Genomic DNA, 21,573 nt, shown 5'->3' with positions numbered 1-21,573 from the left:
CAAGCTAGAAATGTTTCAACAATTTTCAATATTTTTGTGAAGCTTGCATTTAATTGCCCTCCCTGTTCCACACAGAAACCTTCCATTCCCCCTGTCACAAGGGGATTTATGGCTGATTTAAGTTGAAATCGCCAACCTGTTAACTTTATTTGGCACTTGGTAGGCCTTACTAGTCTTTTTTTCCTTATGTTTTTACCCCTTGAAGAAAGGAAAACGTGTTTTTTTATGAAGTTGACCATGTGGTATTCATACCAAAATGTTAATAATGTCTGAAATAAACGTTTTATTTTCACCAAAAAGGGACTAATTTCTGGAAGTCAATAGTTCCTGGTAGCCACTTTGGCACAGGTAAGGATTACCAAAGTTAATATACACGTGCAAAAAAACCACTTCCAAAATTGGATCTTGGGTTGGATCATTTGCCCATTAATTAGCATTGAGAAACCATAACATACCATTAATCCTTACAGGCAAAACTACCGTAGTTGCAATCCATAAGCTCCAACGCGTAAACGACGAGCACGGTAGTATGCTCTCATTCCTACATCCATACTCATAGTTCACCTGTCCGCATATATAGCCTACAAGTTACGTGACCCATGACCCCGACACGAGTGCCCTCTAATGTACAAATTAAGTGGAATATACAAAGACAGACAACCACAACACAACAACCACATTGTCTATACCTTCTCTGAGCTCGGAAGCGTTCCTGTTCTTTGAAAAGTATCCCCGCCATTAATGCTGATCAGCTCGCCATCAGCAGGTGGAAACGGCGTGGGGAAAACTACTACGTCACTCTTCATTGTGTCAGAGCTGAAACACACGTCATACTGCTGAGTAGATTTGGAGTAAGACCAGCTCCCGTCAGGGTGGGTGGTGATCATGGGGGCGCTGTACCTGCTGAAACTGCCGTCTGACCTGTGGCATTTTACAACTATTAAACTGATGAGGCTCAGTAGAAATATCACTGATACTGACACAATGGCGACGAGCAGATACAGATTTAAATCTGAGAAACTCTCCTCCTTTACAGGCAGTTGTCTGAAAGTTGTCTGCATGTCATCTGTACTTTCAACGACCACAACATCAACAGACACAGTCGCAGACAGGGAAGGTTCTCCATTATCAGACACCAGAATGACCAACGGGTGAGTTTTTAAGTCATTGTCACTCATGCGTCTCTTAGTCCGTATATCTCCGTTGCTAGTTCCAATTCTGAATAGATTGGTCCCCTTTGGTTCAGAGATGTGATAAGAAAGCAGTGCATTATAACCAGAGTCGGTGTCTACAGCCCTGATCTTGGCCACAAAGTATCCCGCGTCAGCAGAATAGGGAACGTTCTCAGAATTAACGGAGCCGTGGTCAGAATAGGGCGGGAGAATCACAGGACTGTTGTCATTCTCATCCAAGATAAAAACGTTGACAGTGACGTTGCTGCTTAGTGGAGGAACACCAGAGTCTGTAGCCTGAACTTGAAACTGAAACTGTTTTACTTCTTCATAGTTAAATGACTGCATGCTATATATCTCACCAGTTAAAGAGTTTATGTTTATCATCGTAGACATTGGAAGGTTGTTGATAGTTTCTGCCAATGAATATTTAACTTGAGCATTCCCATTGACGTCGGGGTCAATTGCAGTCAAGCTTGCAATTAAATCTCCCGCAGGACCATTCTCCTTTAGAAACATGTTTATTGTGGGTTCTGAAAAGTGAGGTGGGTTGTCATTCACATCAGAGATGTCTACTGTTATAACACTGGTACTGGAGCGAGGAGGTGTTCCCTCATCTTTAGCAATGATGGTGACATTGAACTGCGATGCGCTCTCTCTGTCCAGAGGTCCGCCCACTACTACAGAATAATAGTTCTTATAAGTAGAGATAAGTTTAAAGGGAACTTCTCCGACTATGGCACACAAAACACGTCCATTTTTACCTCCATCTTTATCTAATGCATTTATAGATGCGACAACAGTGCCAATTGGAGAGTCCTCTTTCACTGCGCCCATGTGTGATGTTACAGCTATCTCAGGGGCATTGTCATTCTCATCAAGCACTTCAACTAAGACTTTACACTGCGTGCTTCGAGGAGGGACGCCTCTGTCCTTAGCCTGTACACGGATCTCAAATGCTGAACTTTCCTCGTAGTCTATTTTGCCTTTAGAAGTGATAACTCCCGACTGCGGATCAATGGAGAATATTTCAGCATGTTTTGCATCTCCCTTTGCCGTTAAGGAATACATTATATCTCCGTTTACACCCTCATCAAAATCAGTCGCATTTAAAATAAGAATTGTCGTTCCACTTGGGACATTCTCAGGAATCTGAACTTTGTAGAGTTGTTTGCTGAAAGATGGGGAATTATCGTTTACATCAATAATGTTGACAATAATCTGTAATGTCCCGGATCTAGGTGGTTTTCCTCCATCAATGGCAGTCAGCACAAGCTTGATAACAGCCTGTTTCTCTCGGTCTAAAGCTTTCCGTAGCACCAACTCAGCAGACACCTGCTCTCCCCGCTCTGTACATCCAGAGAGAAGTGTTCATTTGGGCTCAGCTTGTAGGCTTTCACCAAGTTACTGCCAACATCCATGTCCTGGGCTTCAGGCAGAGAAAATCTCTCTCCTGGAGAGGCATACTCAGTAATATTAAAAATATGAACTGGCTCTAGGAATGATGGTGCATTGTCGTTTATGTCTAAAATATTGATTTCTATTCGGTGGAGATGTGTTGGATCTTTCAAAATGGCTTCAACGTTTACAAAACATTTTACTGAATTCTGACACAGCATCTCCCTGTCGATTATTTCATTAACATACAGAAGCCCAGTCTTCCGGTTTACGTCAAAATACCTCTTATTCGATCCAGTTACAATCTCAACTCCTCTCGATTCCAGATCTTGCACATTTAGATTGAGATCTTTGGCGATATTTCCAACAACTGTGCCTTTATCCACCTCCTCTGACACCATGTAGACGATCTGTCCCGAAGACAATCCCCATGAACAAAGCAATACAAAACACTGTATCCAAACATGTATTCTACGGTCACACAAATCCATCGCTGCTCAGTAACTTGACACTGTAATCCAGATTAATCCCAAACTGTTCAAATTGGTAGGCCTACGATAAATCCGCGACATTCCACCCAGCCGATGTATCTGTGCAGCAAGGTATTCCAATGTGTTTTTAAACAAAGCCTCACTACTATGCTAGCCTAGATCTACACACCCTGTAGCAATGGATAGGAGGAGCCCGGGCTTTCTAAATCAGGTGCATTTCTATCGTGGTCAATAGCGTCTCCCAGCGTCGAAACACAATAATAGTAACCCATTGCTGAACAGAAAAAATGTAAAAACACTTCAATGTGAAAATAATAGTTACAGCCTGTGGGTCTTTCTATGTCCCTCTATGTGCCCTCTGTGACTTCTAGGAAGATTTGAAATCACTTAAGCCCTAAAAGTCCTTTTCACCATCATTGTAAAGCATTAGTTATTTTGTTGCTTTGACAAAGTCATTTCTGGAGATTGTTATTTATTTCATGTGATTAGTGATTCAGTTTATGGAGAAATCAACCTGTGTCTCATTTTAAGATCAACCCTGTTACGTGAACTGAACTCGTATTTTAATATGGTGAAACTGTCCTTTTTTAACCTTCACACTACCAACATATCTTACATACATGGATTACCAACTGGGGTCATTTTGACCCCAAGAAGAAACAAATAAAAAAAGCAACAATCAGTCAAATATAAACTTCATTCTTTTCAAAACATCATTAGACGTGTAAATAAAGTTATCATAAATAAATAAAAAATAACCAAAACAGACAGTTATTTTAGCAAAATTACAGTTAATTTGCATATTTTGCAACACAAAAATATAAATGTTTCATAAAGTGCAGCTTTTTTCCAAAGTACAATAAAACCCATATAATGATTGACCATCATTGATTGTAGTATCACTTCGTTTTTCGAATTTTTAAGTAAATACTAATTCATGTGGTAAAAACGACTGCCATTTAAAGGGGTGGTACACAAAAATGTGAAATATACTTAATTTTATTGACAAAAAGTGATTTATTAATTGATTCTGAGAGGCAATGACCAAAAATATGGCTTAGTTTTCTTTATTTACTTACCCCACAGCAAGCATTACCATTGCTGCTAGCGAAACAATTGGAGTGGTAGGGCCTAAGGCAGTTCGCTTAAAAAAGAATGCCCAAATACTGAAAGTCACTTCAAACCAAATGTTATATCAACCCAAATGCCCTAAGTTCCACATATATAATATTGTAGGATATTGTAGGAACACTGATATTTACAGTGCCTTCAGAAAGTATTCAGACCCCTTGACTTTTCCACATTTTGTTACGTTACAGCCTTATTCTAAAATTGATTAAATAAAATATTTTGTCAGAAATCTACACACAACACCCCATAATGACAAAGCGAATACAGGTTTTTAGACATTTTTGCAAATGTATTCAGAAAAAAAACAGTATTCAGAAACAGGTGCATCCTGTTTCCATTGACCATCCATAAGATGTTTCTACAACTTGATTGGAGTCCACCTGTGGACTCAATGGATTGGACATTCAACTGATTGGACATGATTTGGAAAAGCACACACCTGTCTCTATTAAGTCCCACAGTTGACAGTGCATGATAGAGCAAAAACCAAGCCGAGGTCGAAGGAATTGTCCGTAGAGCTCCAAGACTGGATTGTGTCGAGGCACAGATCTTGGGAAGGGTACCAAAACATTTATGCAGCATTTACTGTCCCCAAGAACACATCATTCTTAAATGGAAGAAGTTTGGAACCACAAAGACTCTTCATAGAGCTGGCCGCCCGGCCAAAATGAGCAATCGGGGAGAAGGGCCTTGGCCAGGGAGGTGATCAAGAACCCGATAGTCACTCTGACAGAGCTCCAGATTTCCTCTGTGGAGATGGGAGAACCTTCCAGAAGGACATCTCTGCAGAACTCCACCAATTAGGCCTTTATGGTAGTGGTCAGACGGAAGCCACTCCTCAGTAAAAGGCACATGCATGACAGCCCGCTTGGAGTTTGCCAAAAGGCACCTAAAGACTCTCAGACCATGAGAAACAAGATTCTCTGGACTGGTAAAGCCAAGATTTAACTAGCGTCACGTCTGGAGGCAACCTGGCACCATCCCTACGGTGAAGCATAGTTGTGGCAGCATCATGCTGTGGGGATGTTTTTCAGCGGCAGGGACTGGGTGACTAGTCAGGATCGAGGCAAAGAGGAACGGAGCAAAGTACAGAGAGATCCTTGATGAAAACCTGCTCCAGATTGTTCAGGACCTCAGACTGGGGCCTTCGAACAACACAACGACCCTAAGCACACAGCCAAGACAATGCAGGAGTGGCTTCAGGGCAAATGTCTCTGAATGTCCTTGAGTGGCCCAGCCAGAGCGCGGACCTTAACCCAATCAAACATCTCTGGAGAGACCTGAAAATAGCTGTGCAGCGATGCTCCCCATCCAACCTGACAGTGCTTGAGAAGAGAAGAATGGGAGAAACTCCCCAAATACAGATGTGCCAAGCTTGTAGCGTCATACCCAAGAAGACTCCAAGCTGTAGTCACTGCCAAAGGTGTTTCAACAAAGTACTGAGTAAAGGCTCTGAATACTTATGTAAATGTAATATTTCCTTTTTTTTTTTAAATATATATTAGCAAACATTTCTAAAAAACAGTTTTTGCTTCGTCATTATGGGGTATTGTGTGTAGATTGATGAGGGAAAAAACTATTTTAGAATAAGGCTGTAACCTAACAAAATGTGGAAAAAGTCAAGGGGTCTGAATACTTTCCAAAGGCACTGTATATAACATTTCTTGTAGAATAACTACTTACGTAGAATACATACCAATACAGCACTATGTGTACATTTAGAAGGTAGCTGGTTTCTGCATTACAGTAATACCAGGTATTCATCCCACTGACAGACTTTTATGAGCTGTTTTGACTGCAACTGAGCATATATGTAAGGTAATTTTGTACACGGTCATACCTAGTTATAACCAGTTATAACCATAGGCGAGTACATAAGGTGCTCCATCTCTGCAGGTGGTCTGTCTGTCTAGTGAAATCCATGATACAGGTCACCCTCCACCCTCTGAGGATGGGTATAACTTAATATTATGTCTCCAGAGATACCTGTATTCAATCATTTTTTAGATTAGCCATAGAATAACACATTTTCAGGGAATACACACCAATACCTTTTAGTAGACACTCTTTTGCAGTGCGACTACAAAGAGCAATTAAGGTTAAGTGCCTTGCTCAAGTGCACATTGATAGATTTTTCACCTAGTCGGCTCTGGGATTCAAACCAGCAACCTTTCAGTTACTGGCCCAACGCTCTTACCCATTAAGCTAACTGCAGCCCCATACAGCTTCCTGTGTAGATTCAGAGAGTATCTGAGTTCTGTGTTGCAGTTTTATAAAATATTTATACCATTGGCAGACTTTTATATGCACGAAAATAAGGTAATTTTGGTTTTGCACACAGTCATATGATACGTGGTATAAAAAGTACAATCATAGGCAAATACATGGGGAGCTATATCTCTGCATGTGATCTGTCTGTCTGGTCAAAACCACTGATACAGGTCCCCTTCCACCCTCTGATGATGTGTAAAACTTAATATTATGTCTCCAGAGAAACCTGGATTCAAATAAAGATCCATCTACCAAATTACAATAGACGGAATTAGTCGTTTTTGGCTGGGGTCAAAATGACCGCAAATGACTTAATAAAAAAAATCCATATTGATACAGAAACACTAAACAATGATTTCATTTATTAAGAAAAATTTGATTCACAAAGAAATGAAGATTATGAAGAATTTAATAAACCACCTTTAGGCTATGATACCCCAGTTGGTAGTATGAGGGTTAAATAATGTTTTCAAAAGAAACCCCAGCCAAAAACCCCTACCCTGGTTAGTTTGTCATGACCCCACTGATTCTTGGCCACAGAGGGCTCTCACGGGGTGGTCACGAGAGTGCTCAGGGAGGTGTTTAGGGGTTTCCGTTGGTGCTAGTACGGTGGAAAGTCCAGACCAGGACTCCACCGTGCGCATTCCCCCTGAATATGCCGATTTGGCTCTCGCCCTCTCCAAAAAGAAGGCGACTCAATTACCACCCCATCGTCAGGGCGATTGCGCGATAAATCTCCTGGTAGACACTGCACTTCCCAGGAATCACGTGTATCCCCTCTCACAGGCGGAGATGGAGTCTATGGAAACATATGTCTCCGAATACCTGCGTGAGGGGTACATTCGGTCCTCCACCCGCCTCCTCAAGTTTATTTTTTGTGAAGAAGAAGGAGGGAGGTCTGCGCCCGTGTATTGACTATCGGGGTCTGAACCAGATCACTGTGAGGTATAGTTACCCGCTACCGCTCATAGCCACAGTGATTGAGTCAATGCAAGGGGCGCGCTTCTTCACTAAACTAGATCTCAGGAGCGCTTACAACCTGGTGCATATCCGGGAGGGAGACGAGTGGAAGACGGCTTTCAGTACCACCTCAGGGCATTATGAGTATATCGTCATGACGTACGGGTTGATGAATGCGCCATCAGTCTTCCAGGCCTTTGTAGATGAGATTTTCGGGTAGGGGCAGGGTGTAGTGATGTATATTGATGACATTCTGATATACTCCGCTACACGCGCCGAGCATGTGTCCCTGGTGCGCAGGGTGCTTGGTCGCCTGTTGTAGCTGACCTGTACGTCAAGGCTGAGAAATGCCTGTTCTTCCAGCAGTCCGTCTCCTTCCTAGGGTACCGCATTTCCACCTCAGGGGTGGAGATGGAGAGTGACCGCGTTTCAGCTGTGCGTAATTGGCCGACTCCCACCACGGTAAAGGAGGTGCAGCGGTTCTTAGGGTTTGCCAACTACTACCGGAGGTTTATCCGGGGTTTTGGTCAGGTAGAGGCTCCCATTACCTCACTGCTGAAAGGGGGCCCGGTGCATTTGCAGTGGCCAGCTGAGGCAGACAGGGCTTTTGGTCACCTGAGGGCTCTGTTTACCTCGGCTCCCTTGCTGGCCTATCCGGGTCCAAGGCTGGGATAGGAGCTGTGCTCTCTCAGCACTCGGGTATGCCACCTCCGTACTCCATTCGCTCCATACTGGATTTGAGGCGTCGGGCGAGGGGCCTTCAGTATCTCGTGGAGTGGGAGGGATACGGTCCGGAGGAGAGGTGCTGGGTTCCGGGTCAACGTCACCGGTCTTCTAGCCATCGCCGATCCACTTTTCATTTTCCATTTGTTCCATCAATTACATGTGTATTTAACCCTCTGTTCCCCCCATGTCCTTGTCCGGTATTGTTTATTGTAAGTGCTTGTGCACGTTATGTCTGGTGTGCGTCGGGTTTTGTACCTATTTATTGATTGTTCAGTTTTCCGGTGGGATTTTATTATTAAACTACGCCGTTGGAAACACCGTTTTTGCTCTCCTGCTTCTGACTTCTCTGCCGCCAGTACGCACCCCTTACAGAGGTGGGAAACTGAGCGGTCAAGCATAACACGTCAAGCCTGTTACCCACAGCTAGACAAGCTAGAAATGTTTCAACAATTTCAATATTTTTGTGAAGCTTGCATTTAATTGCGCCTCCCTGTTCCACACAGAAACCTTCCATTCCCCCTGTCACAAGGGGATTTATGGCTGATTTAAGTTGAAATCGCCAACCCTGTTACTTTATTTGGCACTTAGTAGGCACTTACTAGTCTTTTTTTCCCTTATGTTTTTTACCCCTTGAGAAGGAAAACGTGTTTTTTATGAAGTTGACCATGTGGTATTCATACCAAAATGTTAATAATGTCTGAAATAAACGTTTTATTTTCACCAAAAGGGACTAATTTCTCGGAAGTCAATAGTTCCTGATAGCCACTTTGGCACAGGTGGGATTGCAAAAGTTAATATACACGTGCAAAAAAACCACTTCCCAAAATTGGATCTTGGGTTGGATCATTTGCCCATTAATTAGCAGTAAAGATATAACATACCATTAATCCTTACAGGCAAACTACCGTAGTTGCAATCCATAGCTCCAACGCGTAAACGACGAGCACGGTAGTATGCTCTCCATTCCTACATCCATACTCACTGGTCACCTGTCCGCATATATAGCCTACAAGTTACGTGACCCATGACCCGACATACAGTGCCCTCTAATGTACAAATTAAGTGGAATATACAAAGACAGACAACCACAACACAACAACCACATTGTCTATCGAAATGGAATTTAAACTGTTTCAAAACAACATTAGTAGAAAAATATTCAATAGGCTAATATAGAATTAGACATAATAAAGATATCGGCATACCTTATCTGTGTTGGGAAGCGTCTGTGTCCTTTGAAAAGTGTCTCCTCCATTAATACTGATCAACTCATCATCAGCAGGTGGAAATGGCGTGGGGAAAACTACCACGTCACTCTTCATTGTGTCAGAGCTGAAACACACGTCATACTGCTGAGTAGATTTGGAGTAAGACCAGCTCCCGTCAGGGTGGGTGGTGATCATGGGGGCGCTGCACCTGCTGAAACTGCCGTCTGTCCTGTGGCATTTTACAACTATTAAACTGATGAGGCTCAGTAGAAATATCACTGATACTGACACAATGGCGACGAGCAGATACAGATTTAAATCTGAGAAACTCTCCTCCTTTACAGGCAGTTGTCTGAAAGTTGTCTGCATGTCATCTGTACTTTCAACGACCACAACATCAATAGACACAGTCGCAGACAGGGAAGGTTCTCCATTATCAGACACCAGAATGACCAACGGGTGAGTTTTTAAGTCATTGTCACTCATGCGTCTCTTAGTCCGTATTTCTCCGTTGTTGGTTCCAATTCTGAATAGATTGGTCCCCTTTGGTTCAGAGATGTGATAAGAAAGCAGCGCATTATAACCAGAGTCGGCGTCTACAGCCCTGATCTTGGCCACAAAGTATCCCGCTTCAGCAGAATAAGGAATGTTCTCAGAATGAACGGAGCCGTGGTCAGAATAGGGCGGGAGAATCACAGGACTGTTGTCATTCTCATCCAGGATAAAAACGTTGACAGTGACGTTGCTGCTTAGTGGAGGAACACCAGAGTCTGTAGCCTGAACTTGGAACTGGAACTTTTTCACTTCTTCATAGTTCACTGACTGCATGCTGTATATTTCACCTGTGGCATAATTTACATTGACAGGTGTCTGCGAAGCTGTAGGCCTATTTCTGGGCTCTAGTAAAATATATGTTATCTGAGCGTTTGCTTTTGAATCTGGATCCAGCGCAGTCACAGAAGATATCACAGATCTTGCCGGACTATTTTCTTTTAAGAACACGTTAACAGTGGGTTCTGGAAAGCGTGGCGTATTGTCATTGACATCAGAAACGTGGACAGTAATAATGCTAGTACTGGACAGAGGAGGGGTCCCTTCATCTCTGGCTATGATGGTGACATTATACTGAGAGTTGATTTCCCTGTCCAGCGTTTCTCCAAGGACCATGGAGTAGTATTTACCCTGAGATGACTCCAATAGAAACGGCGAGACACCAGATATGGTACAATGCACATTGCCGTTTTTACCACCATCCTTATCAATAATCGTGATTAGCGCAATTGCCGTACCCTTCTTTGCGTCCTCTCTCACACTCTCCAAAAGCGAGGAGAGTTTGATGTCCGGGGCATTATCGTTTACGTCCACTACCTCTACCAACACTTTGCAATGTGAAGCCAGAGGTGAGTGGCCTCGGTCCTGGGCTTCTACACGAATCTCATACGCACTGGTCACTTCATAATCTAAAGGTCCCGCTACTGTCATTTCCCCATTGCTCTGATTGATTGCAAATATACCATAACTCCCCCTTTGTCCTTGTTTGCTGAACAAATACATTATTTCACCGTTCAAGCCTTCGTCTAGGTCTGTTGCATTAAGCCTTAGAAAAGCAGTGCCAATTGGCGCAGTCTCTAAGACTTTTGCCTTATACAGGGCTTTGGAAAACACTGGCGCATTATCGTTTGCATCGAGTATGTTGACAATGATTTCTGTGCTCCCTGATCTGGGAGGCTTTCCTCCATCAATAGCAGTCAGCGTTAGCTTGATCACAGGCTGTTTCTCTCGGTCTAAAGCTTTATTTAGAATTAACTCTGCTGATGGACCACTATCAGCCTCAGTATGTACGTCTAGATTGAAAAAGGCATTTGTGGAGAGTTTATATGCGTCGATAGAGTTGCTCCCTACATCCATATCGTCAGCTGTAGACAGAGGAAATCTTGCTCCAGGTGAAGTATGCTCAGAAATACGAATAATCTGTGATTTCACAGGAAATTGTGGTGCGTTGTCGTTTATGTCTAGTATATTTACTTCAACATTGTACATTCGTAAAGGATTATTAACAATAACCTCCAAGCTTTCAGTACAAAGAAGGCTGTTGGGACAAAGCTTCTCTCGGTCTATGGCTTCGCTAACGAAGAGAACGCCAGTTTTCAAATTTACCTCAAAATATTTCTTATATGATCCAGATTCAATCTGAATCCTGCGTGCCTCCAGTTCAATCACTTTTAGATTTAAATCCTTAGCCAAATTCCCAACAAATGTCCCCGGTTTTACCTCCTCGGAAATTGAATAGGTCATTTGTCTAGAAACAGAATCCCGAAAACAAAGCAACAGCCAAAATATATTCACAATCCAACCCCACTCACGGTTCTCGAGTACAGCCATTGTTATATAATCCTTTTTAGAATGTAATCCATAGAGTGTGACGGAGAACAAAGAGAACCCAAGTAACGCAATGGAAGATGTTCATTTTTTTCTTTTAAGAAAGAGAAACATAATCCTCATATGTCCGTGCGCCACCTCATTAAGATTTCACTGACAGTCAACGATGAGTGGGATTTTTGCTATTGTACAAGGACCTAGGTGGAGTTCAAGAGTAAATTGGTCTTGCTGGTAGACACTGACACCGTGTGGATAAGAACTGGTCCGACATAAGAGCTACATGCAAGAAAACCGTAAACTCAAAAACTGGCATAGACTAGAAAGGGAGGGTAGGGAGGGAGGGAAGACAGAAAAACATTTCTGCACAACAAATCATTGTAAATTCGCATTAAGGGGGAAATTATGAGGTATAATAAACTAATTGGCACATAGCCTAGTGAAAGATAAGTGTCCAGGGCTGAAACAGATTTCTATAACTCTCAGGTAAATATAGGCTACAGTAAAATGTGTTATGCAATGATTGTACCCTAACACAATTCACTTGATATTTGAGACGTTCCCCCTTTAAGGTCCTAAATAAATGTCTAGTGGTTATGAACTGTAAAAAAAAATCTGTGGAAGAGAAAGGGGAAATAAAATATGACTAATGAAAATGAAGAACCCCCCCAGAAAATGTTGTAAATAAAGAAGCCACTGAGTTACGCGGGAATCGGAATTCAGAACCATAGACAGCTCCTGATTCCAGAGATCTGTAAATAACGACGAGATGTCTCCGCCCTAACAATGGGAGTCGTTGTCCCAAAGACGGGAAGCTAGACGATAGGCGTAGGTCCAAAATAAGCCCATAGAAACGCATTGGATTTATTTTGGAAAGACTTTGTCGAGAGTGAAACCTCTCGCTTCGTCTGTTCCTCTCTGCTGATACACAGTCAGATTGGTGGTTAAACCAGGACACAGGAGCGGCGCTCAGAGGCCAGATAAGTAAATGATCCCGCCATAGAACAAGCACACAGTTCTATATAGAGAATATTCCCCCATTCAGTAGAATCCACACCGCAAACAGCAATGTAAGCACACATAGCCATCATAAATCCCGTATTGCGTTATATAGCTTATACATGCAATGTTAATACTGTAGTCGCACAAACATGCAGACACAGGATAGAGCGCACGTACCACGGGTTTTTACTCATACTAACCTTTAATTACTCAGTAAATTTCATCAATCATAGGATATCTCTTTCAAATCTAGAATTCTCACATAGGAAAGAACAATGTAACATGATCACTGTCGAAGTATCACCAAGGTAGCCAACTCCTAATTATTGTTTATGTTTTCAATTAACTCCTTCCTTTTGCTAGTCAGATGTGTTCTAAATATCTACCATGAGGATGGGCTTCCTCTCTAGTCTGAGGAGCATATTTCACTCTATGAGTGTTTCTGGAGTCTCTTTTCTGAAAGGTTCAAGTCAGTATGATCATGTAGTGAAGCAGAGTATCAGTAGTGTTCAGATTTTCCTCAGGGCAGACTATACCCAGGCTGCTGCCTGCTCACTTTATGTAGGCCAGGCATCAGCCAGAGCCTCATCAGCAGAAGATAAAGAGAGAGGAAGAGGGAGAGAGAGAGAGGGGGAGGGAGAGAGCTGAGCCATAGACCCAGAGAGGGCAGCATTCAGATAAAACAGAGAGCTGAGCCACAGACCCAGTAACAGTCTGCCTATCAGCTATACAATGGAATGAATAATCAATGGTGCACTGTAAAAGCTTAGGGGTATATTTAAGCAATATGGCCTGAGGAGGTGTGGTATATGGCCAATAAGGTACCTCGGGTTTGTGATATATGGCCAATATACCACAGGTGAGGGCTGTTCTTATGCACGACGCTATGCGAGTGCCTGGACACAGCCCTTAGCCGTGGTATATTGACCATATATCACAAACCCGAGGTGCCTTATTGCGATTATAAACTGGTTACCAACGTAATTAGAGCAGTAAAAATAAATGTTTTGTCATACCCATGGTATACGGTCTGTTAGCTAATACCATCGCTGTCAGCTAATCAGCATTCAGGGCTCGAACCACCCAGTTTATAATTATACTTAGTGCAGCATGCACAAGACTCCAGTATAAAAATAAAGAAAAACCCTTGAATGAGTAGGTGTTCTAAAACTTTTGACCAGGTTAGTGTAGGTACGGTAGGACGGGACAGGCCCCCTAAGACCCACCCATAAACCCAGCCCTGAAGAGGAAGGGGAGGACCATCCCAGGGCTGGGGAGGACCATCCCAGGCCTGGGGTTATGGGTGGGTCTTAGGGGGCCTGTCCCCCTAAGACTTTATTCTTACAATTTTCTACATTGTAGAATAATAGTGAAGACATCAAAACTATGAAATAGCACATATGGAATCATGTGGTAACCAAAAAACTGTTAAACAAATCAAAATATATTTTATATTTGAGATTCTTCAAAGTAGCCACCCTTTGCCTTGATAACAGCTTTGTACACTCTTGGCATTCTCTCAACCGCTACATGGAGTAGTCACCTGGAATGCATTTCAATTAACAGGTGTGCCTTCTTAAAAGTTAATTTGTAGAATTTCTTTCCTTCTTAAAACCTCTCTAGGACATATGGGATGGTAGCGTCCCACCTCACCAACAGCCAGTGAAATAGCCAAATTCAAGACAACAAAAATCTCATAATTCAAATTTCTCACACATACAAGTATTATACACCATTTTAAAGATAATCTTCTCGTTAATCCAACCACATTGTCCGATTTCAAAAAGGCTTTATGGAGAAAGCATAGCATTAGATTATGTTAGGACAGTGCCTAGAAAAGAAAAACCACACAGCCATTTTCCAAGCAAGGAGAGGTGTCACAAAAACTAGAAATACAGCTAAAATTAATCACTAACCTTTGATGATCTTCATCAGATGGCACTCATAGGACTTCATGTTACACAATACATGTATGTTTTGCTCGATAAAGTTCATATTTATATCCAAAAATCCCATTTTACATTGGCGTGTAATGTTCAGAAATGTTTTGCCTCCAAAACTTCCGGTGAATGAGCACATCAATTTACAGAAATACTCATCATAAACTTTGACAAAAGATACAAGTGTTATGCACAGAATTATAGATAAACTTCTCCTTAATGCAACCGCTGTGTCAGATTTCAAAAAAGCTTTTCGGCAAAAGCAAACTTTGCAATAATCTGAGTACAGCGCTCAGATATCAAAACAAGCCATACAGATACCCGCCATTTTGGAGTCAACAGAATTCACAAATAACATTATAAATATTCACTTACCTTTGATGATCTTCATCAGAATGCACTCCCAGGAATCCCAGTTCCACTACAAATGTTCGTTTTGTTCGATAAAGTTCATATTTATGTCCAAATACCTCCATTTTGTTCGCGCGTTTAGTCCAGCACTCCAAATTCACTAAGCGCGAGAGTTTAGTCCAGACGAAAAGTCAAAATAGTTCCATTACAGTTCATAGAAACATGTCAAATGATGTATAGAATCAATCTTTAGGATGTTTTTATCATAAATCTGCAATAATATTCCAGCCGGACAATTCCATTATCTTTAGAATTGAAAGGAAAGGCAGCTCGCTCTCACGGCTGCGCGCATGATTGAGCTCATGCCAATTTTCCAGACACACGACTGAATCAGCTCTTATTCTCTTCCCATTCACAGTAGAAGCCTGAAACAAGGTTCTAAAGACTGTTGTGCAAAATGACCCCCCAGACACTGTGTATTCGATAGGGAATCACTTGAAAAACTACAAACCTCAGAATTCCCACTTCCTGCTTGGATTTTTCACAGGTTTCTGCCTGCCATATGAGTTCTGTTATACTCATAGACATCATTCAAACAGTTTTAGAAACTTCAGAGTGTTTTCTATCCAAATCTACTAATTATGTGCATATTCTAGCTTTTGTGTCTGAGTAGCAGGCCTTTTACTTTGGGCATGTTTTTCATCCAAGCTACTCAATACTAGAGGTCGACCGATTATGATTTTTCAACGCCGATACCGATACCGATTATTGGAGAGCCCCCAAAAAACCGCCGGTAGCGATTAATCGGCCGATTTAAAAAAACCATATTTGGAATAATGACAATTACAACAATACTGAATGAACACTTATTTTAACTTAATATAATACATCAATAAAATAAATTTAGCCTCAAAATAAATAATGAAACATGTTCAATTTGGTTTAAATAATGCAAAAACAAAGTGTTGGAGAAGAAATAAAAAGTGCATTATGTGCCATGTAAGAAAGCTAACGTTTAAGTTCCTTGCTCAGAACATGAGAACATATGAAAGCTGGTGGTTCCTTTTAACATGAGTCTTCAATATTGCCAGGTAAGAAGTTTTAGGTTGTAGTTATTATAGGAATTATAGGACTATTTCTCTCTATACGATTTGTATTTCATATACCTTTGAGTATTGGATGTTCTTATAGGCACTTTAGTATTGCCAGTGTAACAGTATAGCTTCTGTCCCTCTCCTCGCTCCTACCTGGGCTCAAACCAGGAACACATCGACAAAAATCAAATCAAAATCAAATCAAATGTATTTATATAGCCCTTCGTACATCAGCTGATATCTCAAAGTGCTGTACAGAAACCCAGCCTAAAACCCCAAACAGCAAGCAATGCATGTGAAAGAAGCACGGTGGCTAGGAAAAACTCCCTAGGAAAAACTCCCTAGAAAGGCCAAAAACCTAGGAAGAAACCTAGAGAGGAACCAGGCTATGAGGGGTGGCCAGTCCTCTTCTGGCTGTGCAGGGTGGATATTATAACAGAACATGGTCAAGATGTTAAAATGTTCATAAATGACCAGCATGGTCAAATAATAATAATCATAGTAGTTGTCGAGGGTGCAACAAGCACGTCCGGTGAACAGGTCAGGGTTCCATAGCCGCAGGCAGAACAGTTGAAACTGGAGCAGCAGCACGGCCAGGTGGACTGGGGACAGCAAGGAGTCATCATACCAGGTAGTCCTGAGGCATGGTCCTAGGGCTCAGGTCCTCCGAGAGAAAGACAGAAAGAGAGAAAGAGAGAATTAGAGAGAGCATATTTAAATTCACACAGGACACCGGATAAGACAAGAGAAATACTCCAGATGTAACAGACTGACCCTAGCCCCCCGACACATAAACTACTGCAGCATAAATACTGGAGGCTGAGACAGGAGGGATCAGAAGACACTGTGGCCCCATCCGATGATACCCCCGGACAGGGCCAAACAGGCAGGATATAACCCCACCCACTTTGCCAAAGCACAGCCCCCACACCACTAGAGGGATGTCTCCAACCACCAACTTACCGTCCTAAGACAAGGCCGAGTATAGCCCACAATGATCTCCGCCATGGCACAACCCAAGGGGGGGCGCCAACCCAGACAGGAAGACCACGTCAGTGACTCAACCCACTCAAGTGACGCACCCCTCCCATGGACGGCATGGAAGAACACCAGTAAGCCAGTGACTCAGCCCCTGTAAAAGGGTTAGAGGCAGAGAATCCCAGTGGAAAGAGGGGAACCGTCAAGGCAGAGACAGCAAGGGCGGTTCGTTGCTCCAGCCTTTCCGTTCACCTTCACACTCCTGGGCCAGACTATACTTAATCATAGGACCTACTGAAGAGATAAGTCTTCAGTAAAGACTTAAAGGTTGAGACTGAGTCTGCGTCTCTCACATTGGTAGGCAGACCATTCCATAAAAATTGAGCTCTATAGGAGAAAGCCCTACCTCCAGCCATTTGCTTAGAAATTCTAGGGACAATTAGGAGGCCTGCGTCTTGTGACCGTAGCGTACGTGTAGGTATGTACGGCAGGACCAAATCGGAAAGATAGGTAGGAGCAAGCCCATGTAATGCTTTGTAGGTTAGCAGTAAAACCTTGAAATCAGCCCTTGCCTTAACAGGAAGCCAGTGTAGGGAGGCTAGCACTAGAGTAATATGATCAAATTTTTTGGTTCTAGTCAGGATTCTAGCAGCCGTATTTAGCACTAACTGAAGTTTGTTTAGTGCTTTATCCAGGTAGCCGGAAAGTAGAGCATTGCAGTAGTCCAGCCTAGAAGTAACAAAAGCATGGATTAATTTTTCTGCGTCATTTTTGGACAGAAAGTTTCTGATTTTTGCAATGTTACGTAGATGGAAAAAAGCTGTCCTTGAAACAGTCTTGATATGTTCTTCAAAAGAGAGATCAGGGTCCAGAGTAACGCCGAGGTCCTTCACAGTTTTATTTGAGACGACTGTACAACCATCAAGATTAGTGGTCAGATTCAACAGAAGATCTCTTTGTTTCTTGGGACCTAGAACAAGCATCTCTGTTTTGTCCGAGTTTAAAAGTAGAAAGTTTGCAGCCATCCACTTCTTTATGTCTGAAACACAGGCTTCTAGCGAGGGCAATTTTGGGGCTTCACCATGTTTCATTGAAATGTACAGCTGTGTGTCGTCCACATAGCAGTGAAATTTAACATTATGTTTTCGAATGACATCCCCAAGAGGTAAAATATATAGTGAAAACAATAGTGGTCCTAAAACGGAACCTTGAGGAACACCGAAATTTACAATTGATTTGTCAGAGGACAAACCATTCACAGAGACAAACTGATATCTTTCCGACAGATAAGATCTAAACCAGGCCAGAACTTGTCCATGTAGACCAATTTGGGTTTCCAATCTCTCCAAAAGAATGTGGTGATCGATGGTATCAAAAGCGGCACTAAGATCTAGGAGCACGAGGACAGATGCAGAGCCTCGGTCTGACGTCATTAAAAGGTAATTTACCACCTTCACAAGTGCAGTATCAGTGCTATGATGGGGTCTAAAACCAGACTGAAGCGTTTCGTATACATTGTTTGTCTTCAGGAAGGCAGTGAGTTGCTGTGCAACAGCTTTTTCTAAAATTTTGGAGAGGAATGGAAGATTCGATATAGGCCGATAGTTTTTTATAATTTCTGGGTCAAGATTCGGCTTTTTCAAGAGAGGCTTTATTACTGCCACTTTTAGTGAGCTTGGTACACATCCGGTGGATAGAGAGCCGTTTATTATGTTCAACATAGGAGGGCCAAGCACAGGAAGCAGCTCTTTCAGTAGTTTAGTTGGAATATGGTCCAGTATGCAGCTTGAGGGTTTGGAGGCCATGATTATTTTCATCATTGTGTCAAGAGATATAGTACTAAAACACTTTAGTATCTCCCTTGATCCTAGGTCCTGGCAGAGTTGTGTAGACTCAGGACAATGGAGCTTTGGAGGAATACCCAGATTTAAAGAGGAGTCCGTAATTTGCTTTCTAATGATCATGATCTTTTCCTCAAAGAAGTTCATAAATGTATTACTGCTGAAGTGAAAGCCATCCTCCATTTGCGAAGGCTGCTTTTTAGTTAGCTTTGCGACAGTATCAAAAAGACATTTCGGATTGTTCTTATTTTCCTCAATTAAGTTGGAAAAATAGGATAATCGAGCAGCAGTGAGGGCTCTTCGATACTGCACGGTACTGTCTTTCCAAGCTAGTCGGAAGACTTCCAGTTTGGTGTGGCGCCATTTCCGTTCCAATTTTCTGGAAGCTTGCTTCAGAGCTCGTGTATTTTCTGTATACCAGGGAGCTAGTTTCTTATGACAGATGTTTTTAATTTTTAGGAGTGCAACTGCATCTAGGGTATTGCGCCAGGTTAAATTGAGTTCCTCGGTTAGGTGGTTAACTGATTTTTGTCCTCTGACGTCCTTGGGTAGGCAGAGGGAGTCTGGAAGGGCATCAAGGAATCTTTGGGTTGTCTGAGAATTTATAGCACGACTTTTAATGCTCCTTGGTTGGGGTCTGAGCAGATTATTTGTTGCGATTGCAAACGCAATAAAATGGTGGTCCGATAATCCAGGATTATGAGGAAAAACATTAAGATCCACAACATTTATTCCATAGGACAAAACTAGGTCCAGAGTATGACTGTGGCAGTGAGTAGGTCCAGAGACTTGTTGGACAAAACCCACTGAGTCGATGATGGCTCCGAAAGCCTTTTGGAGTGGGTCTGTGGACTTTTCCATGTGAATGTTAAAGTCACCAAAAATTAGAATATTATCTGCTATGACTACAAGATCCGATAGGAATTCAGGGAACTCAGTGAGGAACACTGCATATGGCCCAGGAGGCCTGTAAACAGTAGCTATAAAAAGTGAGTGAGTAGGCTGCATAGATTTCATGACTAGAAGCTCAAAAGACGAAACCGTCATTTTTTTTTTTGTAAATTGAAATTTGCTATCGTAAATGTTAGCAACACCTCCGCCTTTGCGCGGAGGCACGGGGGATGTGCAGGTAACCAGGGGGTGAGGCCTCATTTAACACAGTAAATTCATCAGGCTTAAGCCATGTTTCAGTCAGGCCAATCACATCAAGATTATGATCAGTGATTAGTTCATTGACTATAACTGCCTTGGAGGGATCTAACATTAAGTAACCCAATTTTGAGATGTGAGGTATCACAATCTCTTTCAATAATGGCAGGAATGGAGGAGGTCTTTATACTAGTGAGATTGCTAAAGCGAACACCGCCATTTTTAATTTTGCCCAACCTAGATCGAGGCACAGACACGGTCTCAATGGGGAAAGCTGAGCTGACTACGCTGACTGTGCTAGTGGCAGACTCCACTAAGCTGGCAGGCTGGCTAACAGCCTGCTGCCTGGCCTTCACCCTATTTCATTGTGGAGCTAGAGGAGTTAGAGCCCTGTCTATGTTCGTAGATAAGATGAGAGCACCCCTCCAGCTAGGATGGAGTCCGTCACTCCTCAACAGGCCAGGCTTGGTCCTGTTTGTGGGTGAGTCCCAGAAAGAGGGCCAATTATCTACAAATTCTATCTTTTGGGAGGGGCAGAAAACTGTTTTCAACCAGCGATTGAGTTGTGAGACTCTGCTGTAGAGCTCATCACTCCCCCTAACTGGGAGGGGGCCAGAGACAATTAATCGATGCCGACACATCTTTCTAGCTGATTTACACGCTGAAGCTATGTTGCGCTTGGTGACCTCTGACTGTTTCATCCTAACATCCTAACAACAGCCACCCTCGAAGCAGCGTTACCCATGCAGAGGAAGGGAAACAACTACTCTAAGTCTCAGAGCGAGTGACGTTTGAAACGCTATTAGCGCGCACCCGCTAACTAGCTAGCCATTTCATATCGGTTACACCAGCCTAATCTTGGGAGTTGATAGGCTTGAAGTCATAAACAGTGCAATGCATTGCGAAGAGCTGCTGGCAAAATGCACGAAAGTGCTGTTTTGAATGAATGCTTACGAGCCTGCTGGGACCTACCACCGCTCAGTCAGACTGCTCTATCAAATCAGACTTAATTATAACATAATAACACACAGAAACACGAGCCGTAGGTCATTAATATGGTCGAATCCGGAAACTATCACGTTTATTCTTTCAGTGAAATACGGAACCGTTCTGTATTTTATTTAACGGGTGGCATCCATAAGTCTAAATATTCCTGTTACATTGCACAACCTTCAATGTTATGACATAATTACGTAAAATTCTGGCAAATTAGTTCGCAACGAGCCAGGCGGCCCAAACTGTTGCATATACCCTGACTCTGCGTGCAATGAACGGAAGAGAAGTGACACAATTTTACCTGGTTAATATTGCCTGCTAACCTGGATTTCTTTTAGCTAAATATGCAGGTTTAAAAATATATACTTCTGTGTATTGATTTTAAGAAACTCATTGATGTTTATGGTTAGGTACAGTTGTGCAACGATTGTGCTTTTTTCACAAATGCGCTTTTGTTAAATCATCCCCCGTTTGGCGAAGTTGGCTGTC

General features: G+C 42.5%; 1 protein-coding gene and 1 pseudogene across 1 annotated transcript; both read right to left on the bottom strand.

The window, feature by feature from the left end:
* Window positions 1–683: 683 nt before the first annotated feature.
* LOC123726168 (protocadherin alpha-3-like) lies at window positions 684–3,325 on the bottom strand (annotated as a pseudogene).
* A 5,987-nt stretch (window positions 3,326–9,312) lies between these two features.
* LOC123726092 (protocadherin alpha-8) lies at window positions 9,313–13,527 on the bottom strand. Its single transcript, XM_045692394.1, has one exon. The coding sequence runs from the start codon at window positions 11,737–11,739 to the stop codon at window positions 9,328–9,330; it is 2,412 nt and encodes an 803-aa protein (XP_045548350.1). The 5' UTR covers window positions 11,740–13,527; the 3' UTR covers window positions 9,313–9,327.
* Between the last annotated feature and the right edge of the window lie 8,046 nt (window positions 13,528–21,573).

The sequence above is a fragment of the Salmo salar genome, chromosome ssa13 (assembly GCF_905237065.1).
Source record: "Salmo salar chromosome ssa13, Ssal_v3.1, whole genome shotgun sequence".
NCBI classification, from domain to species: domain Eukaryota; kingdom Metazoa; phylum Chordata; class Actinopteri; order Salmoniformes; family Salmonidae; genus Salmo; species Salmo salar.
Note: the sequence above shows the minus strand (reverse complement) of the source record. Positions and strands in the feature narration are given on the sequence as shown.

Coding starts and splice junctions, on each gene's coding strand:
- LOC123726092 (XM_045692394.1), bottom strand. CDS start 11,739: ATGGCTGTACTCGAGAACCGTGAGTGGGGTTGGATTGTGAATATATTT.